This window comes from Poecilia reticulata, chromosome 18 (assembly GCF_904066995.2).
Source record: "Poecilia reticulata chromosome 18, P_reticulata-male-v2, whole genome shotgun sequence".
In the NCBI taxonomy this organism is placed as follows: Eukaryota; Metazoa; Chordata; class Actinopteri; order Cyprinodontiformes; family Poeciliidae; genus Poecilia; species Poecilia reticulata.
In genome coordinates this window covers 28,732,279-28,751,318 of record NC_088847.1, presented here as the reverse complement: position 1 = coordinate 28,751,318, position 19,040 = coordinate 28,732,279, and the positions used below count along the sequence as shown (strand labels likewise).

The 19,040-nt window shown below is 40.0% G+C and overlaps 4 protein-coding genes across 4 annotated transcripts; all 4 read right to left on the bottom strand.

The window, feature by feature from the left end:
- Positions 1-651: 651 nt before the first annotated feature.
- On the bottom strand, positions 652-3,115 carry LOC145548673 (tripartite motif-containing protein 16-like). The gene has a single exon (XM_081599543.1). It carries the CDS (start codon positions 2,992-2,994, stop codon positions 1,717-1,719), a length of 1,278 nt encoding a protein of 425 aa, XP_081455669.1. The 5' UTR covers positions 2,995-3,115; the 3' UTR covers positions 652-1,716.
- Positions 3,116-5,202: 2,087 nt separating this feature from the next.
- LOC145548672 (tripartite motif-containing protein 16-like) lies at positions 5,203-9,033 on the bottom strand. The gene is made up of 2 exons (XM_081599542.1): positions 8,908-9,033; positions 5,203-7,565 (listed from the first exon to the last, which is right to left on the bottom strand). Exon 2 carries the CDS (start codon positions 7,414-7,416, stop codon positions 5,743-5,745), a length of 1,674 nt encoding a protein of 557 aa, XP_081455668.1. The 5' UTR covers positions 7,417-7,565; positions 8,908-9,033; the 3' UTR covers positions 5,203-5,742.
- A 4,272-nt stretch (positions 9,034-13,305) lies between these two features.
- LOC103461195 (tripartite motif-containing protein 16-like) lies at positions 13,306-16,042 on the bottom strand. Its single transcript, XM_017303601.2, has one exon. It carries the CDS (start codon positions 15,897-15,899, stop codon positions 14,259-14,261), a length of 1,641 nt encoding a protein of 546 aa, XP_017159090.2. The 5' UTR covers positions 15,900-16,042; the 3' UTR covers positions 13,306-14,258.
- Positions 16,043-16,879: 837 nt separating this feature from the next.
- Positions 16,880-19,017, bottom strand: LOC103461194 (LIM domain-containing protein 1-like). The gene has a single exon (XM_008403521.3). It carries the CDS (start codon positions 18,965-18,967, stop codon positions 17,573-17,575), a length of 1,395 nt encoding a protein of 464 aa, XP_008401743.1. The 5' UTR covers positions 18,968-19,017; the 3' UTR covers positions 16,880-17,572.
- Between the last annotated feature and the right edge of the window lie 23 nt (positions 19,018-19,040).

Below are 19,040 nucleotides of genomic sequence, written 5' to 3'. Positions count from 1 at the left end.
GTGCATGCGTGGGTTTTCTCCAGGTACTCCGGTTTCCTCCCACAGTCCAAAAACATGACTGTCAGGTTAATTGGTCTGTCTAAATTGCCCCTAGGTGTGAGTGTGTGTGTGCATGGTTGTGTGTCCTGTGTATCTCTGTGTTGCCAGACTGGCGACCTGTCCAGGTGACCCCGCCTCTCACCCAGAATGTTAGCTGGAGAGGCACCAGCACCTCCTGACCCCACTGAGGGACAAGGGTGTCAAGAAAATGGATGAATGGATGGATGGATTGAAAATATTTAAGCTCATTTTCTGATTACTCTCAAAACCTTACCTGTATTTTTTCTACATACATACAGTTACAGATATTAACATTTTGTAATGTTTAAGATCAACCTGACAGTGCCGACAAACAAACTTGTATGTTTTTTAAAATGACTGATCAGGGCCAGAGTCCTTCAACTTTTACACACATCACTTGTCCTAAACACTGCAAATACCTGGTGAAACTGCATCACTAGTATTCTGTCAAACTCTGCAGAGGTCTACTATTGAGCTGATATTGGAACTAGGTGTGCTGGTGCAGAGACATTTAAAGGTTTTAGGACATCACCTTTGAGGAATGTAGTTTGAGACGAACAAAAGCTACTAAATGTTTATTTAAGCCATTAATTAATCATTTACCATTTATTTGAAATGAAAGCATGCAAAATAAAAGAGCAAAATCTGTTAATATTTTCATAGCTTTAAACAGGTTTTAAAAAGACCTATGCCAGGATAAAACAATACATTTTAAATGTATTACAAACAATAAGCATTGTTACATTCTAGCCTTCGATAACATTGACAATTTCTAAGTAAGTAATTGTTATTGCTATGTTTCTGTGGTCTCCACAGTTCAAAAACATGTTGATGCTTTATAAATTAGTAAGAGGACAAAATCACCTCCATGTTTTTATTTACCAATTTCAATGAATACTTTTAAGTGTGGAAAGTGAACGCATATCTACAAATGCCTCAAGTTAAAAAAGTCAAAATGATTATTACGAGCAGTTGTATGCTGCATTCAAAATTATATGTTCCGATATCTTAAATTGTAACATATCTCACAACTTAAGATATCTTACATAAGATTTGTAACTGTGTTTAAATATTTACTCATTGCAATAATTCTTTATAAATTGAATTTTTTTATTTGCTATGGTATTTTAAGAATGTCATGATTCCCCACTGTAAAAGTCAATAAGAAAATTGTAACTGTAAGGAAGCATGTTTCAAAAAATTTTGATTAATGAGAGCTATGAACTGACTTAATCGGTGACTAAAATAGCCCTATTTGAATTTAATGAACTCTGCAGATGTTCCTGTTGGACGTGCAAGCCAAACTCCGGCATATAGTGGCTGAGTGAATGCGGTCTGGATTCTGAAGATAAGATTCATGTTTTGAGAGATGCTGTAGAACGACAGAATACCTGCTCTGTGATCCAGGTACACTCCTATTCTGGAGGAAACTGGACCTGTGACAGATTTATTTGTTTTGGCATTGTTATAGTGAAACATATAATTTGTTTGCGTACAACACAATGACCAGGAGTTCTTGTTTAAACCAAATGCACTTTCATCTATGTCCCCTATTCTGTCTATATCCTGGTAAGCAACTGCTACTTCAATTGATCTCCCTCTCCACTCCACCTCCCAATAACAACGTCCAGTCAGACGTTGCTTGCTCAGGACCTGTCACCTTTTAGTGAATCTGTCTAGATGAGGACAATAAAGTTGGGTTTCTTTGGTCATTGTTACTTTTCTGTTCCCCTCAGATAATACCAAGAAATCATTTGCTGTGTTTGGATCAAGTGTGATTTTACATGCATATTTTAAGAAACCAGCTCTGGTCTTTGGTTCTGGTCCACACAATAAAACCTCAACTTCCTTAATAGACAGTTCGATGTTTGTCCATGAGTCTCTCAGGACGTGCTGTAGTTTGTCTCTGAGCTCTGACACAGCTGCTGTCACATCCTCAAAGTGTGTCAGAGGACGGATGTTGATGTTGGATGAGTGTGTCGACTCACTGAGTGCTGGCAGTGAGGGGTAGTTGAGGAGAAACTGGTTGTGATCCTCTGTGTGTGAGAGCTGCTCCAGCTCAGCGTCTTTCCTCTTCAGCTCACTGATCTCCTGCTCCAGCTTCTCCTGAACATCTTTGACTCGACTCACTTCAGTTTCCTGCTGGGATCTGATCTGCTGCTTCACCTCAGAGCTTCTTTCCTGGAGGAGACGGATCAGCTCAGTGAAGATCTCCTCACTGTCCTCCACTGCTTTATCAGCAGAGACATTGATGGCCTCCACCTCCTGTTGAAGCAGCTTCACATCTTTCTCTCGGTCCTGGATTCTCTGATGGATTTGTTGTCGACTCTCCTGGAGCTTCTTCTGCTTCTCAGCCCTTTCTGCTGCAGCTGGGACTGTTTCATGGCCTTTATGTTCATCCATAGTGCAGAGATAACAGATACACTGCTGATCAGTACGACAGAAGATCTTCATCACCTCATCATGACGAGAGCAGATGTTGTTCTGGAGAGTCTTGGAGGGATTCACCAGCTTGTGTTTCTTCAGTCCAGGGATGTCATAGTGAGGTTGGAGGTGATTCTCACAGTATGAAACCAAGCAGACCAGACAGGACTTGACAGCTTTCATCTTCCTCACAGTGCAGATGTCACAGGCCACATCTTCAGGTCCCACAAGGGAGTCATCATCAGGAGCCGGTTGTGGTACAGTCTTCCTCACATCCTCCACCAACTCTGCTAGCATGGTGTTTTTCACCAGATCAGGCCTCGGTGTGAACTGCTGCCTGCACTGAGGGCAGCTGTGGATTCCTTTTTTGTCTTCATCATCCCAAAAACTTCCAATACAGTACATGCAGTAGTTGTGTCCACAAGGGATGGTCACTGGGGTTTTCAGTAGATCCAAACAGATGGAGCAGGAGAATTTTACAGAATCCATCGGATATCCTTGCTGTGCCATTTCTCCTCTGGTAAGCAGTTTCTGTGTGTTAGGTTTCGTTTCCCCTGAAGCAAATTTGCTGCGCAACAAGTCTGTAACGTGTCAGTACGTAAAAGGGGAATAACCAGGAAAAGCAAATGAACTTTAGTCACACCAATAGAACAGATGGTTTCCTCCTCCTGGATCAAAAACTGCTCCCTTTTCTCAGAGGGAGTGGAGGAGCTCCTCTTCCGGGAAATCTGTTGTTTTGTGGTTTACAATTTCAGCTTCATCTTGTATAACCATGTTTTCCTGTCATACTTGGGTTTAGGTTAGCTCTATCCTTTGATTATTTTTGTGAGAAATTAGTTAACTAAAATATGTCCCCACTCATGATAAATATTTAGTTTTGTTTTATTGAGAAATACAATATATATGACAACCATTTGGAAAAGTCAAGTTTTTATACATTCACAATCATTTTATTAGCGCAATAATTTTTTTATTTTATTAACTCCATGCATCCATGCATGTATTTATAGTAAACAGATGAATGTTTTCATGTGTAAATCATGAGTCTTAAAAATTGATGTACAGTACTTTGCTTCAACCTAGTGGTCATTGTTCGGTACTGCAAATGACCTGATATCAAGTCATTTCCAGATATTGAAATATCTGGTCTTGATTGTATGTGATACAATTGCATAAGTAAAAAAGCAGCTGCTGTACAATCACTGTATTTGTTACAGATAAATAAAACTCTTGACCTGTCTTCAAGAGGTCAAGATAAAAGGGTTTAACAATATTGCAACCTGCCAAAACTTTTTGCATCCACTTCAATAAATCATTTCTACTTTTAAATCTACATAGACATGTTGTGACATTCAGTTTGCATAAGTGTCTCATTTGACCACTAAAACTCATTTAAGAATTAAATGACTACAATTTTTACCTTCGCCTTCCTGCCTTTAAGATACATTAGGACAAAAATACCTGTAAGAAAGCATTGTGGTCTCAGTTAATTGGTTTAATATTCTCTAAGTCAACTCCTTTATCAAACATGTACATTACTGCCACACACTGAAAAGAAAAACAAGCCAAACTGAAGAAAATTTCAGTTTTAAAAATCGTATTGCACATTTAAAATGCTGGATATGGTCTCCTGTGATGGACTAGCTACCTGTCCAGGTGTCCACCACCTTTCAACCTATGACTGTTATCACTCTGCATCAGCTGTGCTGTAAGGATAAGCAGGATGGATGCGTGGATGAAATGATCTAGTTTCCTTGCCGTTTCTCCATTCAGCAACAAAACTTGGATTTTCTAAGCAAACAGGAGTATCCCATAGAAAACAAAACCCAGCTTTCTTTTCTCTTAAGTTCACTGAGTCTTTGGCTCTATTTACGTCATGAAAGTTTTCCCCTAAAGGCTCCTGCATACTTCATCTGAAATCAACTCTCATTGACGTAGACCTTGGAGAAAGAGAAAGAGCTGAAAGACGTTTCAGGTCTTTTACTTCACATCACACTTGTTAAGTTCGGAGGGAAGGAAACAGAAATATGTCCCCAAACTGTTTCATTTAATCTTTTGAGATTACGAGAAACTCAATCTATCTATCATACATTGGTGCTACCTTAATCTGTAATTCCAGACTTTATTCTATAGTTCCCTGTTCGTATACAGCATGTTTCTACCCTTAAATTAGTCACTCAATACCTTTTTTCTGTCGTCTTTAAGGAAACAAAGGGTTAACTGACATCTTTAAAGTGATAAACTGGGTTTGTACCAGTATAACTCGCTGTAAAACACCCTCTGCATTGCTAATATTCTTCTTTCATTTCCACATCTTTGATATGTTTTGGTGAATTACCACATTTTGTTGGTATTCAGCAGAAGTGAAGTTGATAGAAAAATATGTTCACACTTTGGACAACTCTTCACGCCTTGTGTGTGCAGATAGCTTAGCAGTTCACATGTAGCTTAGTGGGACCTTGAAGTAACTGAAAGAAATGTTGTGTAACTCACCAATGGAGGAACTGGAAGAGGTGAGTTTTTCTCTTTTTCAAGAACAAAGTTTTTTTGTTCTTGGTACAGATATGGTTTAACTTTTCAAAATATTTTGTATTATTGTGTATTAGAGGAAGTACGTTGTGCAAGGATGAGTTTGCATGTTTGTATGTGACTGAGAAAAAGCTGAGGCCATGTACTGTCCTTGTTGCAGCAAGAAATAAACCCAACAAACCTACAAGCTGTTTCAGCCATCTTTATTCAAGATTAGCTTACCATCAGCTATTGAAATCAGAATGATCACATTTTATAAATACTCAGAATATTCTTAAAGGTTCTCTGCCTGCATTTAATCATGAATATGTGGATTAATTAAAAACAGTTCAAAGTCTTATAGAATGGTTAATATTGTTTGCAGCAGTCGGTAGCTATAATTACGAGACATGAAATGATCATCAATAAACAGAAAAAATAATAGAAATCATGATTCTGTGAAAATATTGAACCAGCATATATTGAAGGTATCAGTTTCAAGTACAGTAATGTTTCTACGCCCAAACACATTGACAAATATATTTGTTTGTTTTTTTACTTTATGAGCTTGCATTTTTCCTGATAATTTATAATTAATTCCTATCATTTCTACTGATTCAAAATCAAACTTTAGAAAGACAGGCAGAATATAATACATTTTATTTGAGGGCACCTTTCAAATCTCAAGGTCACAAAAACAAATCAAGTTGATCCTTAAACAACGAAATAGTGACTGATGTCCCAGTGTCCTTATTTGAGTTTGACAAACTCGGTTGAATCCCCGTTAAAGAAAGGCCCAACCCCAGCATGCAGAGGCTGAGTGAATCTGGTCTGGACTCTGTGGAGGAGAGTCATGGATTCAGAGACGCTGTAGAAAGACAGAATACCTGCTCTGTGGTCCAGGTACACTCCTATTCTGGAGGAAACTGGACCTGGTACTGGAGTTTGAACTTTGTTGTGTAAAAATGTGTAACTGTCTGTGTCACAACTAAATGACCAAGATTTGTCATTGACTCCAAATAAACATTCATTTGATCCTCCTGCTCTGCTGATGTTCTTGTATGAAACTGCTACATTAACTCCTCCTTCTCTCCACTCCACCTCCCAGTAACAACGTCCAGTCAGTCTCTCTTTGCTCAGAACCTGAAATGAATCTGTAAATCTCTCTGGATGATCTGGATAAGACTGTTCTTCTTTCATTGCTGTGACTTTTCTGTTCACCTCGGATAATAACAGAAATCTGTTTGCTGTGTTTGGATCCAGAGTGATTTCTTGTGAATATTTTAGAAACCCCGCTCTGGTCTTTGGTTCTGGTTCTGAGAGTAAAGCATCCACTTCAGTAATCGTCAGTGAGATGTTTGCCCATGTGTCTTTCAGGATGTCCTCCAGTAAATATGTAATCTCTGACACAGCTGCTGTCACGTCCTCAAAGTGTCTCAGAGGACGGATGTTGATGCTGGATGAGTGTGTCGACTCACTGAGTGCTGGCAGTGAGGGGTAGTTGAGGAGAAACTGGGTGTGATCCTCTGTGTGTGAGAGCTGCTCCAGCTCAGCGTCTTTCCTCTTCAGCTCACTGATCTCCTGCTCCAGCTTCTCCTGAACATCTTTGACTCGACTCACTTCAGTTTCCTGCTGGGATCTGATCTGCTGCTTCACCTCAGAGCTTCTTTCCTGGAGGAGACGGATCAGCTCAGTGAAGATCTCCTCACTGTCCTCCACTGCTTTATCAGCAGAGACATTGATGGCCTCCACCTCCTGTTGAAGCAGTTTCACATCTTTCTCTTGGTCCTGGATTCTCTGATGGATTTGTTGTCGACTCTCCTGGAGCTTCTTCTGCTTCTCAGCTCTTTCTGCTTCAGCTGGGACTGTTTCATGGCCTTTATGTTCATCTATTAAGCAGAGATAACAGATACACTGCTGATCAGTACGACAGAAGATCCTCATCACCTCCTCATGATGTGGGCAGATGTTGTCTTGAAGTTTCTTGGAGGGGTCCCCCAGTTTGTGTTTCTGTAGTGTAGGAACCTCATAGTGAGGTTGGACATGACTCTGACAATAAGACACCAAACAGACCAGACAGGATTTGACGGCTTTCATCTTCCTCCCAGTACAGACGTCACAGGCCACATCTTCAGGTCCAGCATAGCAGTGATCAGCAGGAGCAGCTTGCAGTCCAGTCTTCTTCAAATCCTCCACCAGCTCTGCTAGCATAATGTTTTTCTTTAAGACAGGTCTTGGTATGAAAGTCTCTCTACACTGAGGGCAGCTGTGGATTCTCGTCTCATCGCCTCCATCCCAGTGGTCTTTAATACAGTTCATACAGTAGCTGTGTCCACAAGGAACAGTCACTGGTTCCTTAAGTAGATCCAAACAGATCGAACAAGAGTATTTTACTGATTCCATGTGATTTCCTTGCTGTGCCATTTCACTTTTGAATGTCTATAGTTCTTCTTTCTCCTTGTTTATCAACAAGCCAAATAAGGATTTTTCTTTCTTCTTTACTCACTGATTTGCAGCAGGTTAACTTGTCGGCTCTTGAACTTGATTAAACAGTGATTCTGAATTTGTCTGATCTGAGAATAAAAGAACCAAAAATAAACTGTTAGGCTGTCAGTGTTTGAAATGATGGGAGTGGTTATCACTGCATGTATCATTAAACAGCAGTTTAAATCCTCCGTCACTACTCTTAAGACTTCTCTGTTGAACATATAACTCTATAAATCCTCTGTGTGTATCTTTTTAAGCAGTAATCTGATTAAGTATTTTAAAGGTCTTGGACAGTTTTATCTGTGTTGTATGAGGAATCAAAACAAGAAGAACATTTCATGTTTACTGTGAGTCACCTGCTAACCTGGTTAGGGTTGGACTGATGTCTAGCACCTTCCTCCAGGTTATAACCCAGATGTGTAAATGATCCAGTTTCTCTCCCTTTTTCTTTACTCACTGATTCCCAACATAATTGTGACTTTAACTGGTTCCCTTCCTGTCTGCCCTGGCCAGATCAGTCTCATGTGATTCCTCCCCATCTTTCACAACCACTTCAGAGGTTGTACAAGCCTCTGAACGCAGTGTACTGTATACAAGCAATGAACTCATTGATTCGCCAATGGACAAACCTTGTAAACTCCAAACAACAACATCGCTAAAAGTACCAGTAGACATGACATCTACAATCCCAGAGCTGCATGATCATGAGCAGCGCCAGCAGCACATGCATCAGCCTTTGGACTGGAATGACCAGTTCGCTTTTCTAGCAAAAATGGGCACAAATTGAAGAAGTGAGAAATGGTGCAGCTCTGGTCAACGTCCTGCTGGAACTATAGTTCTGCTCCAGATTGTGTAAAACACCATATTATTCTAGCTGGGGTACGTCTTTTGACTGCATTATCTACTGTAATTCCCAAAGGTTGGGCATGGTTTTTAAAAAAACAAACAAAAGAATCACAAATATGAGATGTATGTTTAGTGCGTGCATAGCAAACATTTTGCACCTGAAGTCATATGAATAATTTGAAACAAATATCTATTCCGTCAGACTCAACTGACATCTGCAGCTTTTGTTTTCTCTATCTGTTAACTCAGCAGTGGTTTCATGTGCCAATTCTGAAACTGCAGCATGTAGAGACAGAGTGAATATGGTCTGAGCTCTGTCATTATGAAACTGGTCCTACACTGAGGACAGCTGGGGACTGTCCTCTGACCTTCTTGTCCCCAGAAGTCTTTAACACAATTCACAGTAGCTTTGTCCACGTGGAATGGGAACAAGATCTGTCAGTAGATTTAGTCAGATGGAGCAATAAAATTTTCCTGAATACACCTGATTTCCTCTCTGAGCCAAAAATACTGAATCTCTCAAGTTTTTATTGATTCTGTAGAAGTGTCTCAAAAGAAGTCAAGCATCGGTTTGTTACTTACTGATCAGCAGCAGTTGTTCAGCTCAGTGATCCTACCGGTCATAAAGCTGTCAGATGTGAAATGGGAGGAACCAGGAAGTGTAGCAACAGAGCTGAGCTGGGTGTTTAATAGAAGAAACAACATAACAGCAATTGTTGGGAGGGGCAGAGGATCTTCAAACACATTAGACTGCTGCTGAGTTTCTTATTCTTATGTCTTCATACTTCATGTCCTGCTTTTGGCCATTTGAACACAATTAGTGGAAATATTTCTGCATTTTTCTCTATGGTCCCTTCTAGTTAATTTCTTTATTTAATTCTCTTTCTGTGTGTAAAGTTACAAGCACTAGAGTTAAGATATTGTGTTGGGTGATAGTGATGATGTTTTGCAGTCGGGACATCGGTTTTTTGGAGTCATTGAGTCGACCATGAAGTTTTCTTTACCAAAGTGTTTGAGAGGCCAATTTGAGGTCATCTGCAGAACAAGTGAAGATCGGTCCAAACAGGGTCGCTCACTCACAAAATTACTAACCGGTGCCTGAAATTCATGAATCCATTTGGCACTGTCAAAGTCCTGACCTGACTGAACTATTATTTAATCTCTTTAATTTAACATTTAAGTTTCCTTTGGGAATAATAATGAAGGTTTGCTGCTTTTTTACATTCTGTTCACTTATGGGGTGACATTTACTTTGTAATTTTTGAGTTTCATGGAAGTCATCACTTCCTGTTTTTTGTCATTCTGAATCCACATCTCTTTGGTAAAATTGCTGACTATAATTGCTCCCAAATGCCTCTTACACATGACACTTAACTTCTCCTGTAATGGCTGATAGATGATGAACACCAGTAGAATTATGACTGAATTATGAATATATGTGATGTAACTGTTTTCATCCATCACTGCCATGATTTTCAATGACTTATCATGGGAACCAACTTACTGATTTTAATTTAATTTCTTATTTAATGGGAAAAAAAAGTTTTTGACTTTTTTTAATGTCAAAATTTTTTTATTTTTTTTACATTAGCAAAATACAAAGATTTGCACACGTTTGTAAAGGAAATGCAGCTAATTTCTGCATTCCAGCTAAAAGAATAAGCTTTTCCTGGCTTATTCATGATTTTGCAGAAGGAAACTTTGAATTATAGATTCCCTAACAGAAACAATGTCTCTGATTCAGTTGCTGGGTTCATAGACAATGTATTCAATGGAACAAGGATCCACTAAATAGAAGATCATTTTGCAGAATCCATCAGATTTCCTCGCTTTGCCTCATCAACTTCCATCAACACAGTTGCCCAAGTTTCATGTTCCTCATATCAAACATTTGCCTCTCTGAGCCAGAACTCAGAGCCATAAACTGTCACAGAAAGATGATTGAGGTTTTAAATTCTCATCTATTTTCTTGGAAAAAGTAGATCACGTTTTGCTAAATTTAATAGTCTTGCTTTAAGTATTTATTATTTCTGAAATAAAATTAGCTGGAAATCAAGTTGGGATTTAGAAAAAGTAATAATTTTCCTATGCAATTAATTATTCATAGCCTAAGCCAGACCTTTGCTGCACAGTCGGTTTTAACAATTACACACTCCTCTTGCAAACCTCAGAGATTTGAAACCATATGTTAAGCAATAAGTTACACACTATGCTACACCATGAACCTGATGAGGCTCATCAGGTTTTAACAAACATCAACCGCCTCTTGCAGAGATGTGTCTGGACTTACCCCTTGTCTGTGCCATGGATTTCTCTGAGTGATTTCCCTGGGATATCCTTTTTTTCCTTTGAAAAGATGCTTAAATGAATTGTTGTTAACACAGTAGTTAAAACACCTCTTAACTACTTGCAGCATGTTTTATATTTATCTGTAAGACATCTCCAAGTCCCTCCCCTTTCTCTGTGCTTTCGCTTGCTGCAGCATGACAAGTTGCTCAACTGGTCTCAGTCAGGGTGAGTCACAAACAAGAAGCAGTGCTGAGAGACAGAGAGAGAGAAAGAACTATTTGCATTGGCAAATATACATTTTACAACATCCATCCTGCCAGTTTCAGTACTACTGATCAATTTGTCGTTTTCTGTTTCCACCTGTCCTGTTGCAGCACTTCAGACATAACAATCTCAATTTACTTTGAATTTTGTCTCTAAAATCAAAATGTAGATACAAAACCTAAATATTGTATTTAAATTTGGATCTATGTAGTTTTATCCATAAGCTGGTATTTATAAGTCTAATTGATACAAAAGGCAGCAGTGGGAGATCGATGCACACCGTTTTTTAAAAACATTTCCTGAAAACAGCAGGAAGCATAATCTCATTGTAACTTTTAAATATTTTCTCAAGAACATTTATTAATAAACCCTCATATCATCTCAATGTTTGGCTATATTACCTTGACATCATCCAGTACAGCAGAAATAGATGGCACCCATACAGGTTATGTTTCCTTCACACTCTACACACATCAGTCAATTTAATTCAGTTTAATGAAAGAGCACTTATTCACAGCAAATCTTAAGGCAGAGGTTCCCAAACTGTGGGGCGCGCCCCCTAGGGGGGGCGCCGTGCCATTGCAGGGGGGGAAGCCGTCTGGATGGAAAAAAAAAACATAAAAACATGAACTCTGCATGCGCTGGGTTTTTACCAGTGGTGGGAAGTAACGAAGTACAAGTACTACGTTACTGTACTTAAGTACAATTTTCGTGTATCTGTACTTTACTTAAGTAGATTTAATAATGGGGACTTTCTACTTTTACTCCACTACATTTTACAGTAAGTATCTGTACTTTCTACTTCACTACATTTCTACAAAAGTGTCACGTTACTCGTTACAACCAAGTCGCGTTGTGCTTTTTTCCGTTAAAATGTGAAGTTCAGGGATTTAAGGTGGCGCCGTAAAATCCGAGCAATAACGTGACTTAGTGTCTGTTGTCACCCATCTCCTCCACCTTTACTCGCACGCAGAGCTCCAAGACATGCGCAGTGGTTTCCTCTGAGCGTCAGTAATATAATAGCGCTGCATAAATCATACAATAAAATCAGCAGCGCTTCGCTTTCACAGACGGTGGGGATTTCGTCCAATTTTTAACGTCACTTGGAAGGAAAGCTTAAAGAAAGGTAAGCTCCGTGGACGTGATGCTAGCAAAGCTAGCTGTATTGACTGAAACACATGTTACATCTGCGATGAAAAAAAGTTGTCACTCATGCGCTGAATTACTGTGTGGAGGTGTTGACTGAGGTGTTGCATATATGGGACAACGCTGTGACCAAAGTGCAATATAGTAATATGACATTCATGGACGATCCGATTCTTCTGGACGGATCTTGACTAAAGTCCTATAGTGCTGAAGCCTCAGTGAGAGCCGTTCTTTGTTCTTGTAATGCTCTGCGTACACTGCAGTAGCTATTTTATTTCATTAAAATATCTTTATATTTAATTGGCGAATAAATAAAACAAGAACGTAAGAACACAGAACATGCTCATTGCTCTTTGTTTTCGTCACCTGTCATGGTGGAAGACGTTGCAGCAGGAGGGAGGATGAGAACAGTCACGATGCTCCTCCTGCTTGGTTATTTCTTGCTTATTGGGCCTTGGACAGTGTTCATAGTTGAGCGTTGTTAATTGCTATGTTTAATGGTGCAGACAATTATTATTTCTGACATTGGCAATATGGGCAACCGCCCAGGGTGTTTTTTTTTTAGGGATGGCAGGAGACCTCTGTGTATTGTGGCACAGAGATGAAAACAAAACAAAATGAAGAAGAGTTTGAATTGTCACTGGTTAAATTTATTTCAGCTCTAAGTATTTAATATCTAGGTGTTTTTATGGGAAAGTGGATCTTTCAGATCATTTTGAGAAGCAATTTTGATAGGTGCACTTAATTTTATTGTCATGTAGCGCAGGGTGCTGGTTTTGATTTGGTCTTGGGTTCGGTGGTCTAGACTACAACTCTGCTACGAGGCTCCTTGGTTCCATGTCCTCCTCTGCCAGTTGTATTTCTTTCTAAATAAATGTGTGGCAAAAAAAGTGAAGTTCATGTTATGTTAGGACAGGAGACAAGATGTTTCCATCCCTGAAATTATGATGCATAGAATCACATATCTAAGTCTAAACTATGTTACAGAGTAAACACAATAAAAACATGCTTTATCTGTGGCATTGATCATTAAAATGGCACATTTCTGATGTATTAAAATTAAATACGATTGGTACACTTAATGATATTAGTGATTAGGCAATGCATTCAGCAAGTACTTTTACTTTTAATACTTAAGTATTTTTAAAAGCCAGTACTTTTTTACTTTTACTTAAGTAAAATGTTAATGTGGTACTTTGACTTTTACTTAAGTACATTTTTGTCTGTGTATTTGTACTTTTACTTAAGTACATTTTTTGAGTACTTTCTCCACCACTGGTTTTTACCTTAGAATGGCCAACTCTCTGTTATTCCTCTGTCAATTTGATACAGTAGGGGCTTCCACACTTCCCATATCTGTGTCCTCTGTCGCTTTTATCAGCAGTTAAAACTGTTTAATCCGTTGTTAACATGTGGTAACCTGTTTTTCCGAGCCGCCTTTAAACGCAACATGAGCGCTACGACGCTCGCGCTGGGTTTACACCTTGGCAGAAAATGTTTGGAAACCACTCGGGGGGGCAGGAGAAAAAGTTTGGGAACCACTGTCTTAAGGCAAGTTACAGAACAGATTCTGATCATATTCAGAAATAATAAATATCCAGATATCCAGCATAGCAGTGGCTGGGGTTTTGCCTGCACCAGGTCAGACTAATGGTTCAAAAGTGCAGCGTGTCCAAAAACACATTGTGAGTTATGAAACTGGAAGTTTTATCCCACATCAGCAGACCATGTTGCATTCACTGACTTGCATTTGTGTTTGGTACAAAGGATACAGAAGTGTTTTTTGTGGGAAAGATAGAATTCAATTTGTGTACTTAAGAGTCAGTGACAGGAAAGACAAAAAAATGTACATTGGCACAACTTCATGTCTTCATTGTTCTGATACTCCAAATTTACAGATAAAAGTGTATATAGTTTTTGCCTTAAGTGTCTGCATAGTCCAGTCAGTTAAAAATGACAATTAGAATGTCCTTAAGTGTTTTTTCCATTTTAACAATTTTTTGTAATGATCTTAATATGAAATTTATGAATATTAACTGCACTGTCCTGTCTTCGTGTCATCAGGACTAGAACAGATGTCATGTTGGACTATGGACTAAGAAAAATTGTGGATTTAATTCCAGCTTTCTCCCAACCAAATCTCAGTGTGACTTTGGGAGCGTGGATACTTTGTGTAAGGCTGTTGAGCTGTTAGTTTGATTGGAAAAACATTTTATTATGCATGTTCAGTTGCTCTATTTAACCGTGATAAACTCAGCAGTTCCATGATTAAACAGCCAAATCCCAGCATGTAGCGGCTGAGTGAATCTGGTCTGGACTCTATGGAGGAGAGTCATGGTTTCAGAGACGCTGTAGAAAGACAGAAAACCTGCTGTGTGGTCCAGATGCACTCCTATTCTGGAGGAAACTGGACTTTTAATGGAAGTACTTACTTTCTTGTGCCAAAATGTGCAACATTTATTGTCGCAACGTAATGCCCAAGATTTGTCATTAAATTCAAGCTTAGATTCATCTAATCTTCCTGTTCTGCTGATGTTCTTATATGAAACTGCTACTTCAACACCTCCCTGACTACATTCCACCTCCCAGTAACAAAGTCCAGTCAGACTCTCTGTACTCAGAACCTGAGACCAGCCAGTGAATCTTTCTGGATGATCAGGATAAGACTGATGCATGAGCGATACTTTTCTGTTTCCCTCAAATAAGAGACTTTTGTGTGCTGTATTTAGATCCAAAGTTATTTCTTGTGAATATATTAAGAATCCATCTCTGGTCTTTGGTTCTGGTCCTGACAGTAGAACGTCCACATCAGTTATTGCCAGTTTGATGTTTGTCCATGTGTCTCTCAGGATGTCCTGTAGTTTGTCTCTGAGCTCTGACACAGCTGCTGTCACGTCCTCAAAGTGTCTCAGAGGACGGATGTTGATGCTGGATGAGTGTGTCGACTCACTGAGTGCTGGCAGTGAGGGGTAGTTGAGGAGAAACTGGTTGTGATCCTCTGTGTGTGAGAGCTGCTCCAGCTCAGCGTCTTTCCTCTTCAGCTCACTGATCTCCTGCTCCAGCTTCTCCTGAACATCTTTGACTCGACTCACTTCAGTTTCCTGCTGGGATCTGATCTGCTGCTTCACATCAGAGCTTCTTTCCTGGAGGAGACGGATCAGCTCAGTGAAGATCTCCTCACTGTCCTCCACTGCTTTATTAGCAGAGACATTGATGGCCTCCACCTCCTGTTGAAGCAGCTTCACATCTTTCTCTTGGTCCTGGATTCTCTGATGGATTTGTTGTCGACTCTCCTGGAGCTTCTTCTGCTTCTCAGCTCTTTCTGCTGCAGCTGGGACTGTTTCATGGCCTTTATGTTCATCCATAGTGCAGAGATAACAGATACACTGCTGATCAGTACGACAGAAGATCTTCATCACCTCATCATGACGGGTGCAGATGTTCTCCTGCAGCTTCTTGGAGGGATTCACCAGCTTGTGTTTCTTCAATCCAGGGATGTCATAGTGAGGTTGGAGGTGATTCACACAATAAGATATCAAGCAGAACAAGCAGGACTTGACTGCCTTCATCTTCCTCCCAGTGCAGACATCACAGGCCACATCTTCAGGTCCAGCATAGCAGTGATCAGCTGGAGCAGCTTGAAGTCCAGTTTTTTTCAGATCCTCCACCAACTCTGAAAACATGATGTTTTTCTCCAGTTCAGGCCTCGGTTTGAACTCTTTCCTGCACTGAGGGCAGCTGTAGATTCCCCTCTGATCTTCTCCATCCCAGAAGTATTTAATACAGTTCATACAGTAGCTGTGTCCACAGGGAATAGTCACCGGATCCTTCAGTAGATCCAAACATATGGAACAAGAGTATTTGGATGAATCCATTTTTCTTCCTCGCTGCTCTGCGTTGTCAGCAGTGATCAGTTCCTGCTCTTTACAGCACAGCAATTCTACCAAGCCCTCACATTTAAATGGGAGGAACCAGGAAATAACTTGTCAGACTGGCAGATCTGAACTTTGTGTTGCGGTAAGGGGAGTGGTTCTCTCCGTTTGCTTTACGACAGGTCAAAGACAAGTTTGAGTCTACAGTAAAAACATACATTTATCTCACCTTCACCTGCTGCCTCCAGAATTATTTAGTTTTCAGGTTTTGTTGCATTTGTCTCACAAAATCTTTTTTGTGTGTGTATCATGTTACAGATCGAGTAAAAGGCATTGCTACAGGAAGTACGTTTCACTGCTTTAGCTTGTATACACAACCTGCTGCTGTATGTCATGGTTCAAAAGAGTTTATGTTGTTGAAAACTCATATAACAGGTACCAGTTTCTTCTGCTGAAGTATTTGTATTAAATTTATGTTTATTTTTAATTTATTTATTTCTATTTAATCACTCAAAAAAATGTTTTATAGAATTAAATATCAGGGGCTGCACAGTGGCGCAGTTGGTAGAGCTGTTGCCTTGCAGCTAGAAGGTTCTGGGTTCAATTCCCGGCCCCGGTCTTTCTGCATGGAGTTTCTGCATGGAGTACTTTATCTCCGGTTTCCTCCCACAGTCCAAAAACATGACTGTTGGGTTAATTGGCCTTTCCAAATTGCCCCTAGGTGTGAGTGTGTGTGTGCATGGCTGTGTGTCCTGTGTGTCTCTGTGTTGCCCTGCGACAGACTGGCGACCTGTCCAGGGTGACCCTGCCTCTCGCCCGGAACGTTAGCTGGAGATGGGCACCAGCAACCCTCCCGACCCCACTGAGGGACAAGGGTGCAGGAAAATGGATGGATGGATCACTCAAAGTACCAGAACCTTTACATTCATCTGATTTGTATTTATTTTTACATAATTCTCACAAATTAAATCAGTATAGTCAAGTCAAGAACTCAGTAAGTTAAGGTGAGGTCATTTTATTTATACAGCACATTTTCAGCAACAAGGCAATTTAAAGTGTTTTACATGAATTAAAAAGGAAATACAAACAAAGTGAACTCAGAACTTTTTGGCCTTTTTATCAAATACTTTTACTCAGGTAATTTTTTGGATGACCAGTTTTACTTGAGTAAAATTAACCAAAATACTAATAACTTAGAATAATTTTCAGCTGTCTACTTGTTATTAATTACACACAGATTAATTCTTTCAAGCCTTCATATCTATTGACCATGATGACTTTATGCTTACAGCTAATAAACAGGACATTTAAGATAAGAATATTATATCAGACAAAACAAATATTCTAATACAGAATATGGACTTAACGAAAAGTGTGTTTAACACCTGATTTAAGGTTATTGTCAAAAACGTTACAAATGAGCCTCATCTTATTGGATATGAAATTTTAAAACAATTATTTGGATAAAATCTATGAAGTGCTTTACAATATGCTGCACTTTAAATAACAAAGTTGTTTGGAAAACGTACATAAGAAATCTGCCAAAAAGAGCCGTTAATTCAGTGTAGAACCTGCTACAACATGAAGTTGTCAAATATTGTTTTGTGAATTGAAATTATTACTTTAATTAATATGCTTTTAAATTTGGTCCAACCTAAAGATCCTGCATCAGCCAATCACATCATGGTCCTCTTGGTGTGACACTTAGTACACAGAATCCTGCCATCCACAGGATGACCTTGATATTTATCTACTTCAGATGAAAATGGACGAGCACAGTCCTCACATTGGTAACACTTGATGTGGTAGTTCTTCCCCAGAGCCACCAGTTTCACAGTTTCTTCACTGCCCGGAGCCGGAACAATGGGTTCTTTACAGGTTTCACACTGAGGAGAGAAACGCTTGTGGTAATCCTGTACGCAGTAGGGCTTGTCGTCTTCACCTGCGATAAATGGGAGTCCATCTAGGTTGCAGGAGCAGGTGCTGCACAGGAAGCATCGGACATGGAAGCACTTTCCCATGGCCTTCAGGATACGATCAGTGATTTTCTCTCCACATTGAGAGCAGGGAGGCAGGAAAGTCACATAGCAACATTTACACTCTGGAGAGCCTTCCTTGACATAGAACTGCATGCCCTGCAGGGGGCGATGACAGCTCTTGCAGCAGAAACAGCTGGGGTGGAAGAGTTTGCCCATTGCCTTCAAAGCTGGTTCAGTGCTGGACAGATCCTTGCCACATTTCCCACAAATCTTTGTTGGAGTGGAGGTGGGTACAGGTGCTGGTTGGTCTTTGTTGAAGTTTTTGATCAGTTTCTTCATGTTTGGAGAGACACCACCAGCTGGGACTGGGTCTGGACCAGGAGGTAGCGGCACAGATAAAGGTCTGCTCTTCACCCTCCTTTTGTCAGAGGAGGGAAATGACGCCTTGCTGTCCTCCTCTGTTTTATCATCAGAGACGCTGATGCACTCCATCTTCTGCTGAAGCAGTTTCACATCTTTCTCTCGGTTCTGAAATCTCTGCTTAAGTTGTTGTCGCATCACCTCAAACTCCGGTTTCTCTGTCCTTTCTGCTCCATTTCGATCTCTTTTATATTTATCGAATAAAATCTTCCTCACCTCATCATGACGAGAGCTGAAGTTCTGCTGGGGCTTCGCTGAAACTTCAACAAGTTTATGTTTACTAAAAGTAAAAGACTCATAATGAGGTTGGATGTGTTTCTCACAAAACGAGGCTAAACAGACCAGACAGGACTTGACAGCTTTCCTCTTCCTCCCACTGCAGACATCACAGGCGACGTCTTCAGGTCCAGCGTAGTAGTGACCAGCCGGAGCTGCTTGTAGTCCAATCTTCTTAAGATCCTCCACCAACTCTGCTAACACAATGTTTTTCACCAGTCCAGGCCTCTTTGGGAACTTTTTCCTGCACTGAGGACAGCTGTAGAATCCTTTTCGATCCTCCCGATCCCAGCAAGATCTGATGCAGTTCATACAGTAGCTGTGTCCACAGGGGATAGTCGCCGGACTCTTCAGGAGATCCAAACAAATACAGCAAGTTAATTTAGCAGAATCCATCTGATCTCTCTGCTGCTGCGTTTCAGCTCAGTAATACTGTGTGTCTCTTCCTTTAGGGAAATGAACATGTAAC

Excerpts from the sequence above, each read along its gene's own strand:
- LOC145548673 (XM_081599543.1), bottom strand. The coding sequence starts at position 2,994 with ATGGCACAGCAAGGATATCCGATGGATTCTGTAAAATTCTCCTGCTCC.
- LOC103461195 (XM_017303601.2), bottom strand. The coding sequence starts at position 15,899 with ATGGATTCATCCAAATACTCTTGTTCCATATGTTTGGATCTACTGAAG.
- LOC103461194 (XM_008403521.3), bottom strand. The coding sequence starts at position 18,967 with ATGGATTCTGCTAAATTAACTTGCTGTATTTGTTTGGATCTCCTGAAG.
- LOC145548672 (XM_081599542.1), bottom strand. The coding sequence starts at position 7,416 with ATGGCACAGCAAGGAAATCACATGGAATCAGTAAAATACTCTTGTTCG.